The 8,722-nt window shown below is 70.0% G+C and overlaps 3 protein-coding genes across 6 annotated transcripts; all 3 read left to right on the forward strand.

Moving 5' to 3' along the window:
* The first annotated feature begins 33 nt into the window (after positions 1-33).
* On the forward strand, positions 34-3,602 carry LOC107325149 (alpha-N-acetylglucosaminidase). Its single transcript, XM_015885712.2, has 6 exons — positions 34-705; positions 863-1,010; positions 1,075-1,221; positions 1,316-1,401; positions 1,582-1,838; positions 1,942-3,602. The coding sequence occupies exons 1-6, from the start codon at positions 248-250 to the stop codon at positions 3,156-3,158; spliced, it is 2,313 nt and encodes a 770-aa protein (XP_015741198.1). The 5' UTR covers positions 34-247; the 3' UTR covers positions 3,159-3,602.
* A 116-nt stretch (positions 3,603-3,718) lies between these two features.
* LOC107325152 (estradiol 17-beta-dehydrogenase 1-like) lies at positions 3,719-5,340 on the forward strand. 2 transcript variants are annotated; one of them, XM_015885716.1, is made up of 6 exons: positions 3,719-4,023; positions 4,093-4,254; positions 4,430-4,609; positions 4,679-4,772; positions 4,867-5,050; positions 5,125-5,340. In XM_015885716.1, exons 1-6 carry the CDS (start codon positions 3,906-3,908, stop codon positions 5,293-5,295), a joined length of 909 nt encoding a protein of 302 aa, XP_015741202.1. In that variant the 5' UTR covers positions 3,719-3,905; the 3' UTR covers positions 5,296-5,340. The 2 variants fall into 2 exon arrangements, with proteins under 2 accessions (XP_015741202.1, XP_015741204.1); XM_015885718.1 differs by lacking the exon at positions 4,430-4,609.
* Positions 5,341-5,547: 207 nt separating this feature from the next.
* Positions 5,548-8,465, forward strand: LOC107325150 (bifunctional coenzyme A synthase-like). 3 transcript variants are annotated; one of them, XM_032440878.1, is made up of 9 exons: positions 5,548-6,173; positions 6,490-6,704; positions 6,778-6,909; positions 6,975-7,164; positions 7,265-7,329; positions 7,564-7,648; positions 7,731-7,828; positions 7,975-8,121; positions 8,177-8,465. In XM_032440878.1, the coding sequence occupies exons 1-9, from the start codon at positions 5,585-5,587 to the stop codon at positions 8,447-8,449; spliced, it is 1,794 nt and encodes a 597-aa protein (XP_032296769.1). In that variant the 5' UTR covers positions 5,548-5,584; the 3' UTR covers positions 8,450-8,465. The 3 variants fall into 3 exon arrangements, with proteins under 3 accessions (XP_032296769.1, XP_032296770.1, XP_015741199.1); XM_032440879.1 differs by having other exon boundaries at positions 5,550-6,173; positions 8,206-8,370; XM_015885713.2 differs by having other exon boundaries at positions 5,551-6,173; positions 8,200-8,370.
* The last annotated feature ends 257 nt before the right edge of the window (positions 8,466-8,722 follow it).

The following is an 8,722-nucleotide window of genomic DNA, read 5'->3' on the forward strand; positions in this document are numbered from 1 at the left end:
CGGCCGTTCCCGTCCCGTTCCTTCCCGTTCCCGGTTCCCGTTCCCGGTTCCCGCCGTTCCCCCGTTCCTGCATCGCCCCCTTCCGGCCGCTGTGGGAATTTCATCGCGCCCCGCTCCCGTGGCCGCGCCCCCTCCCTGCCCCACCCAGTCGCTCCGTCCCGCCCCTCGTCGCTGATTGGCTCCCTTTGGCCCCGCTCCCTCCTACGGCGGCGCTGATTGGCGGAGCTCGGCGCGGCCCGACGCGGACATGGCGGTGTGGCCGCGGGCGGCGGCGATGGCGGCGCTGCCGGTGTCGGTGCTGTTGTCGGTTCTGATGCCGGTTCTGGTGTCGGTGTCGGTTCTGCCGGTGTCGGTTCTGGCGGCGCTTCCCGCGGAGCTGCGGGTCCCGGCGGGTGACGCTCGGCAGGAGGCGGCGGTTCGGGCGCTGTCGCGGCGGCTGTTGGGCTCCCGGGCCGCCGCCGTGTCGCTGTTCGTGGACTCGGCGCTGTCCCCGGGCGGACCCGACACGTACCGGCTGCGCTCCCCGCCCGGCGGCGCCGTGTCCGTGTCGGTCACGGGCTCCAGCGGCGTCGCGGCGGCCGCGGGGCTGTACCGGTACCTGCGCGATTCGTGCGGCTGCCACGTGTCCTGGTCCGCGCTGCAGCTCAACCTGCCCGACCCGCTGCCGCGGATACGCACCGAGATCCGCGTCACGACCCCCAACAGGTACCGGGACCGGAACCGGAACCGGGACCGGAACCGGAACCGGGGGGATCGTGGGCTCCGTGCGGCTCCGGCCCCTCCCGGTTCTCGGTCTGTTCCCCCCGTCCCCGTCTCGGTCCCGTCGTTGCAGCACGAAGCGCTCACGGATCCGCCCCCCCAGGTTCCGGTTCTACCAGAACGTGTGTGCGCACAGTTACTCGTTCCCGTGGTGGGGCTGGGAGCGATGGGAGCGAGAGATCGACTGGATGGCGCTGAGCGGCATCAACGTGGCGCCCGCGTTCGCGGGGCAGGAGGCGATTTGGCAGCGGGTGGGTGCGGGGGGACGGGACGGGACGGGCCGAACCGCAGCGGGGCTGACCCGGAGCCGTGCAGGTGTACCGAGCCATGGGGCTGAACCAGAGCGACATCGACGCCCATTTCACGGGACCCGCGTTCCTGGCGTGGAACCGGATGGGGAACCTGCACGGCTGGGCCGGGCCGCTGCCACGCGCGTGGCACCTCCAGCAGCTTTACCTGCAGGTACCGGGGGGATCGTCCTGCCCCGGGGGGATCCTGCCCCGGGCTCTGCCGGCCGGTGCGGGACGCGGGATCCCCCCCTGCTCTGTGCCCCCAGTACAGGATCGTGGAGCGGATGCGGTCGCTGGGGATGCTGACGGTGCTGCCGGCCTTCACGGGCCACGTGCCGCCGGGGATCCTGCGGTAAGAGCCGCTGTGGGCGGCTGCTCCGAGTCACAGCTCCGCGCTGTTCAGTGCCCTGCCCATATTCCTCCCACGTGGCCCCCCGGCCTCGTCCCTCTGCCCATCTCCATCCCCATCCCCATCTCCATCTCCATCCCCATCCCCATCTCCATCCCCATCTCCATCCCTGTCTCCACTCAGGGTCTTCCCGCGCATCAACGCCACCCGCCTGGGGAACTGGAGCCACTTTGACTGCACTCTGTCCTGTTCCTACCTGCTGTCCCCCGAGGAGCCCATGTTCCAGGTGATCGGGACACTCTTCCTGAAGGAGCTGATCAAGGAGTTTGGCACCGACCACATCTACAGCGCCGACACCTTCAACGAGATGAGCCCGCCGTCCTCCGACCCCGCTTACCTGGCGGGCATCAGCAGCGCCGTCTTCAGGGCCATGACGGGAGGTGGGTCGCTGTGGGGCTGCTCTGTGCTCGATTGAGGCCCCGCATCCCCACTGAGCTGTGCTGGGGCCGTGCCCGCTGTGCTCACTTTGCCCTCTGCCCGCAGCGGATCCCGACGCGCGGTGGCTGATGCAGGGGTGGCTCTTCCAGCACCAGCCGACCTTCTGGCAGCCCCCGCAGGTGCAGGCGGTTCTGCGTGCGGTGCCGCTGGGCCGCATGATCGTCCTCGATCTCTTTGCCGAGTCCAAACCCGTCTATGAGTGGACCGAGTCCTTCTACGGGCAGCCCTTCATCTGGTGCATGCTGCACAACTTCGGCGGCAACCACGGCCTCTTTGGCGCAGTGGAGGCCATCAATCACGGCCCTTTCGTGGCGCGGCGCTTCCCCAACTCCACCATGGTGGGCACGGGGCTGGTGCCCGAGGGCATCGAGCAGAACGACGTGGTGTACGAGCTGATGAACGAGCTGGGCTGGAGCCACGAGCCCCTGGACCTCCCGCTGTGGGTGTCCCGCTACGCACAGCGCCGCTACGGGGCCCCCAACGCCGCCGCCAGCGCCGCGTGGCAGCTGCTGCTGCGCAGCGTCTACAACTGCACCGGCGCCTGCGTCAACCACAACCGCAGCCCCTTGGTGCGCCGCCCATCCCTGCACATGGACACGCAGCTCTGGTACAACGCCAGCGACGTCTACGAGGCCTGGAGGCTGCTGCTGAGCGCCGGCCCCGCGCTGGGCTCCAGCCCGGCCTTCCGCTACGACGTGGCCGATGTGACGCGGCAGGCGCTGCAGCAGCTGGTGGGCGATTTCTACCAGCGCATCCGCGACTCCTTCCAGCGCCGCGCGCTGCCCGAGCTGCTGGCGGCCGGCGGCGTGTTGCTGTACGACCTGCTGCCGGAGCTGGACGCGCTGCTGGGCTCCCAGCGCCTCTTCCTGCTGGGCCGAGTGCTGCAGGACGCCCGCAGCAGAGCCACCAGCGAGCGCGAGGCCCAGCAGTACGAGCTCAACGCCCGCAACCAGGTGACGCTGTGGGGACCCAGCGGGAACATCCTGGACTACGCCAACAAGCAGCTGTCGGGGCTGGTGCTGGATTATTACGGGGTGCGCTGGAGCCTTTTCGTCTCGCTGCTGGTGGAGTGTCTGAACACGGGCAGCCCCTTCCACCAGGAGCAGTTCAACCAGGCCGTCTTCCAAGTGGAGAGGGGCTTCGTCTACAATGAGAAGCGTTACCCTGCGACGCCCGTGGGCGACACGCTGGAGATTGCCAGGAAGATCTTCCTCAAGTACCACCCCGGTGCCGCACAGCACGGCCGGGACGGGCCCCCGTGATGCGGGTTGTGCTGCTCAGAGCCCCCCCAGCTCCACGCCTGAGTGCTGCATCCCTGCGACACCAGAATGAAGGCGCTGAGCAGCAGCAGGAGCTGACGGCATCACAGAGGGTGGGAATCACCCCAGGGGCTGCTGCAGCCCGGAGACCTGCTTGGTCCTGCCAGCACCCGGCCTGCCCTGAGCTGGGCTGCCCACAGAGCGGGGAGGTGCAGGAGTTGGGCTCTGCTGCCCCATTGGAAGCTGGGCAGTACCCGGGCAGGGGCTGGAGCGGCGAAATATGGGACCCTGGGGCAGCCTTGGGAGGACCGTGGTGCTCCAGGGGCAGCCCCAACACACACAGTGCCTTTGTACCGAACGAAGCTCTGCCAGGCTCCCCATGGCGGGGTTTTCTCTGCCTTTTCTTCCCAGCACGAGGGGCCATTAAAGCCCTGGCTGCTCGGTGCCGTTGGGCTGCTCTGTGTGTGTCTCTCCAGCACAGCTTGTTTCTAATGAGCTGACGGGAGCAACTCCTGACCCACAAAGTGGGAACGTGGTGCACAGGGAAAAAGCACCACGGGTTGTGGGGCAGCTCGGGGCCGTCCCGGGCTGGTGCAGGGCTGGGGGGATTGTGGCAGCAGTGCGGGGTTCTTATCAACTCAGCTGCAGGTGGAGGGCCTTGAGATAAGCGGGCAGACACAACACGGTGGGTGGGTGGGACAGAGCCCAGCCTTTAAAAACCATCCGGCCCCGAGTCCAGCACCGTCCGCCATGGAGAGAACCGCGGTGCCCGTGGAGAAGACCAGGGTGCTGATCACCGGCTGCTCCTCGGGCATCGGGCTGGGGCTGGCCGCGCGGTTGGCGGCCGACGCTGCCCGCAGGTTTAAAGGTAAAGGGGTGACGCTGTGGGTGGGGGTCCCAGCGCTGCAGGTGCAGCACGGCCACGCTCTGTCCACAGTGTTCGCCACTATGCGGGACCTGGCCAAGGGCGAGCGGCTGCTGCAGCGCCTGGGGGGGCGCAGCCCCGACACGCTGGAGCTGCTGCAGTTGGACGTCACCGACCCGCACTCACTGGCTGCCGCCGTGCGCTGCCTGCAGGGGCAGCACCTGGATGTGCTGGGTACGGCCACCCCCACCCGACGGCACCTGCAGGGCACGGCTGGGAATGGGGCCATTATGGGGACGGGTGGGTGTGCTGGGGCACGGAGCGGAGGAGCGGGGTTGGGTTCTCACGTCCCCGTATTCAAACGGTGCTGGGGGTACCGACACCCGCTGACCAGCACCGTGCCCCACAGTGTGCAACGCGGGGGTGGGTCTGATGGCGCCCCTGGAGATGTGCTCGGATCAGGCCATGAGAGCGGTGTTCGACGTGAACGTCTTCGGCACCGCACGCACCATTCAGGCCTTCCTGCCCGCCATGAAGCGCCGCCGGGCCGGGCGCATCCTCGTGTCCAGCAGCGTCGGGGGGCTGCAAGGTGGGCGGGGGCTGCAAGGTGGGCTGCAAGGTGGGGAGAGACGCGGCTTCAAACGCTGCTCTGCCCCAGGGCTGCCCTTCAACGCCGTGTACTGCGCCAGCAAGTTCGCGCTGGAGGGGCTGTGCGAGAGCCTGGCCATCGTTCTGCAGCCCTTCAACGTCCAGTGAGCGCCGTGGGGTGCGGTGTGGGGTGAGGTGCGGGGTGAGGTGCGGGGCCCGCGATGGGGCGTGAGCGCAGCGGGGGCCGCTTTCCCGCAGCGTGACGCTGGTGGAGTGCGGCCCCGTGCGAACCGACTTCATGGACAACGCGCGACGCGCCGACCCGGACGGGCCCGAGCTGCGGGCGCTGGACGCCGAGACGCAGCGGTTGTACCGGCGGTACCTGCGGCACCTCGCGCGGCTGCTCCCGCACAGCGCGCAGCGGGTGGACGACGTGCTGCAGGTCGGCGGGGCTGCGGGGCTGCGGGGCTGCGGGGCTGCGGGGCGGGCGCTGAGCGCTGAGCGGTGCCGCTGCAGGTGTTCGTGGACGCCATCGCCGCCCCGGTACCGCCCCTGCGCTGCGTCGCCGCGCGGATCCCGGCCCCGCTGTCGCGGCTGAGACCCGGCGGACCCGACGGCACCGACTACGTGCGGGCCATGCACGACTTCGTCTTCGGCCCCGGTGAAGCCGCCGAGGAGCAGCCGTGAGCGCGGCCCCGGGACGGCCCGGCAATAAAACCCCGTGTCCGCGGCTCCGGTTCGGCCTCTTTGTGAGGGACGGGGGATTGTGCACGGGGGGGCGGCACCGGAGCTGGGGGGGGGGGGGGATAGTATCGGAGCCGTTGAACGGGCGCTACCGGTCGCGGCGCCCCGCGATCCTCCCCCCGCCCGCAGCCCCCACGTTGCCGCGCAGCTCCAGGCCGCGGAGCCCGGCGGGGGCGGGGCGGGGGGCGGGACCGTGACGCGTCCGGGGTCGGTGCGATCTTCCGGCGGGGCGATGGCGCCGTTCCCGTCGGGGCTGTTGGTGCTGACGGCCCCGCTGGGCTCGTTGCCGCGTCGGGCGGCGGCGGCGCTGGCGGAGGCGGCGGGGCTGGTGACGGGGCCGCTCTACGTGCACCTGCAGCCGGGGCTGCGCCTGGACGGCCCCGCGCCGCGCCCCGCCGCCCCCCCGCGCGCCCCCGCTCTGCTCCGCGCTTTGTCCGCGCTCTACGCGGCGGCGGCGTCGCACCGGGAGCTGGACGTGCGGGTCCTGCTGGGCCACGGACACCGGCTGGCGCGGCCGCCCCGCGTGCTGCTCGCGGACGGCGGAGCCGGCGACGCGGGGCCGGTCCGGGTGGCGCTGCGGGAATTGGCCGCCGCCGCCTACGGCTGCCCGGCCGAGCTGCCCGCGGTGCTGCTCAGCGGCTCGGACGGACCCGAGGCGCCGCACGACGGCCCCGGCGCGGAGCTGCCCGTCTACTCCGACGTGGTGGTCGGCGGCACCTTCGATCGGCTGCACGGCGCCCACCGGCTGCTGCTCAGCGCCTGCTGCCTGCTGGCACGGCGGAGGCTGCTGGTCGGGGTGGCCGACGGGGAACTGCTGCGCCGTGAGTGCTGCGGGAAGCGGGGCCGGGGGGCAGCGGGGAACGGGACGGGACGGCGGTGGGGGCTGAGGGCCGCCCCTGGGCCGGGGTATGGGACAGTGTCCGGGTAGCTCAGAGCGCTCGGGGGCTGCTGGCAGGAGGGATGTGGGTCAGCACCGGTGGCGGGCACTGATCACAGGGACAGCCCAGGTCCTGCAGCTGCTGTCCTGCACAGTCCAGGGCCCTGTGGGCAGGATGGTGGTGGGGCACTGCTGGAGGGTTCCTACCATAGAACCGTTTGCTCTGCTGCTCTCACTGTTCCGTCGCGGTGCTGCTGCAGACAAAGTCCTGCGGGAGCTGATCGAGCCCTACGAGCTGCGGGTGGCCAAACTGCGGGAGTTCCTGGCAGATGTGCAGCCCTCGGTGCTGTACGACATCGTGCCTCTGGGCGACCCCTACGGCCCCGCAATCACCGACCCGGAGCTGCGCTGCATCGTGGTCAGCGAGGAGACACGCAAGGGAGGGGAGGCCGTGAACAAGAAGAGGATCGAGAACGTAACTGGAGGATCTGAGACCTCTGGGCCCCGTGGTTACATCTGGGGGGCTCAGTGGTGTCCCCTCCCGGCAGGGCCTCGCCGCACTGGAGCTCTTTGAGATCGAGCTGATGGAGGATCCCCAACACAGCCTCAGTGAGGAGGAGAAGATCAGCTCCTCCAGCCTGCGACAGCGGCTGCTCGGCACGTTGCTGCGGCCCCCACGGGTAGGGGGAGCTGCCGGGGGCTGGGAGCTGCGGGACCACCGCCCGTCTGACCCTTCCTTCCCCAGGACAGCCCCACGCTGCCCCCCCGCCCCTACATCATCGGTCTGACCGGGGGCAGCGGGAGCGGGAAGACCTCGATCGCCCGCCGCCTGGGGCAGATGGGAGCGTTCATCATCGATGCTGATGCACTGGGCCACGCTGTGTACCTGCCCGGCAGCCCGGCCCACGGGCAAGTGGTGGCTGCGTTTGGGGCAGGTGGGGCTGGGTGTGCTGCGGCACCGGCGCTGTGCCGGGACACGCTGTGCAGGTGAGTTGGATTCTTTCTGCTCCCAAATCACCTCCCTCTGTCTTGCAGAAATCTTGAACAAAGACGGGACGATCAACAGGAAGATCCTCGGGGCAAAAGTGTTTGGAAACCAGGTACGAGCAGCACAGGGAATGTCAATATTTAACCTCATGAGCAGAGAACTCTGTGCTGGCGCTTTGATTTCCAGCCCTTTGAGCTGATGCCACGTCCCTGTGCAGTAGCACACAGTAAATCAGCGGCTGTGCAGGATCCACATCCAGGCAGCAGCTGCTGTTGCTCCTCCAGCTGTGGCCCCCTCGTGGACCAACCTCTGGGAGGACCCTGACTCCGCTGCGGTTCCTTTCCAGGAGCGGCTGAAGAACCTCACAGACATCGTGTGGCCGGAGATCGCGCGGATGGTCAGGGAGCAGATCAGGGAGGCAGGAGCTCAAGGTACCGGGTGGCTCTGATTGTAGTGGGCGCTGCCGGCGCTGCCTGTGTCCGCCCGGTGACCAGGAACGGCCTCGTTCCGTAGGAAAAGCCGTGATGGTGCTGGATGCCGCCGTGCTGCTGGAGGCCGGATGGCAGGAGATGGTGCACGAGGTGTGGGCGGCCATCATCCCCGAGGACGAGGTGGGTGACTCCCCTCGGCCGCCCCGTGATCCCCGTGACCCCCCGTGACCCCCGTGATCCCCGTGACCCCCGTGATCGCCGTGATCCCCGTGATCGCCGTGACCCCCGTGATCGCCGTGACCCCCCGTCCCGTGCTGGTCCCGCAGGCGCTGAAACGCATCGTGAGCCGGGACGGGCTGAGCGAGGAGGCGGCGCGTGACCGGCTGCGGAGTCAGATGAGCGACGGGCAGCGGGTGCGGGAGGCGCATGTTGTGCTGAGCACCGCGTGGGAGCCCGACGTCACCCACAAACAGGTGAGAACGGGCCGCTGTAACGGGCCGGTGTAACGGCGCCGAGCCCCGCACGAAGCTGCTGACGGTGCCCGTTGTCAGGTGGAGAAGGCGTGGGAGCTGCTGCAGCGCCGCATCCACCGCGCGGCCACCGCAACGAGCAGCTGAACCGCAACGGGACCGAGAGGAGCCGGGACCGGGAGCGAACGGAGCGAACGGAGCGAACGGAGCCGCACAACGCGCCGGGACGGACCGGAAGCGCCGCGGCCCCGACCGGGCGGGTACGGCCCGTGCTCGGCACGGCGGGCGCTGCCGGTTCCGCGCCGTGATCCCGCAGCCGAGCGGCGGTTAAAGGGCGGTCGCAGTTTCCCGGTGTCCGTGCTGTTTGTGTCCCGTTGGTCCCGTTGTTCCCGTTGTTCCCGTTGTCCCCACGTGGCGCCCCCTCGCGGTCGGGAGGGCGGCGCTTCCCGGCGTCCCCCGCGGCTCCCACGTGACCGGGGCGGGGGAAGATGGCGGAGCCGCCCGGTGCCGCGGCGGAGGAAGCGTGGGGGAAGGTAACGGGGCGGGGGGCGAAGGGTCGGGGCGGGGGCGGGAGCGCCACCATCCGCCCCGTGACCGCCGCCCT

Source organism: Coturnix japonica, chromosome 27 (genome assembly GCF_001577835.2).
Source record: "Coturnix japonica isolate 7356 chromosome 27, Coturnix japonica 2.1, whole genome shotgun sequence".
NCBI lineage: Eukaryota > Metazoa > Chordata > Aves > Galliformes > Phasianidae > Coturnix > Coturnix japonica.

Bases quoted from the DNA above. Each gene is read 5' to 3' on its own strand.
- LOC107325149 (XM_015885712.2), top strand. From the start codon at position 248: ATGGCGGTGTGGCCGCGGGCGGCGGCGATGGCGGCGCTGCCGGTGTCG. The intron at 706-862 runs GTACCGGGACCG...CCGCCCCCCCAG, and splicing joins CGCGTCACGACCCCCAACAG to GTTCCGGTTCTACCAGAACG. The intron at 1,011-1,074 runs GTGGGTGCGGGG...GGAGCCGTGCAG, and splicing joins AGGAGGCGATTTGGCAGCGG to GTGTACCGAGCCATGGGGCT.
- LOC107325152 (XM_015885716.1), top strand. From the start codon at position 3,906: ATGGAGAGAACCGCGGTGCCCGTGGAGAAGACCAGGGTGCTGATCACC. The intron at 4,610-4,678 runs GTGGGCGGGGGC...GCTCTGCCCCAG, and splicing joins CAGCGTCGGGGGGCTGCAAG to GGCTGCCCTTCAACGCCGTG. The intron at 5,051-5,124 runs GTCGGCGGGGCT...GTGCCGCTGCAG, and splicing joins GGGTGGACGACGTGCTGCAG to GTGTTCGTGGACGCCATCGC.
- LOC107325150 (XM_032440878.1), top strand. From the start codon at position 5,585: ATGGCGCCGTTCCCGTCGGGGCTGTTGGTGCTGACGGCCCCGCTGGGC. The intron at 7,165-7,264 runs GTGGGGCTGGGT...TCTGTCTTGCAG, and splicing joins GGTGGCTGCGTTTGGGGCAG to AAATCTTGAACAAAGACGGG. The intron at 7,829-7,974 runs GTGGGTGACTCC...CTGGTCCCGCAG, and splicing joins CCATCATCCCCGAGGACGAG to GCGCTGAAACGCATCGTGAG.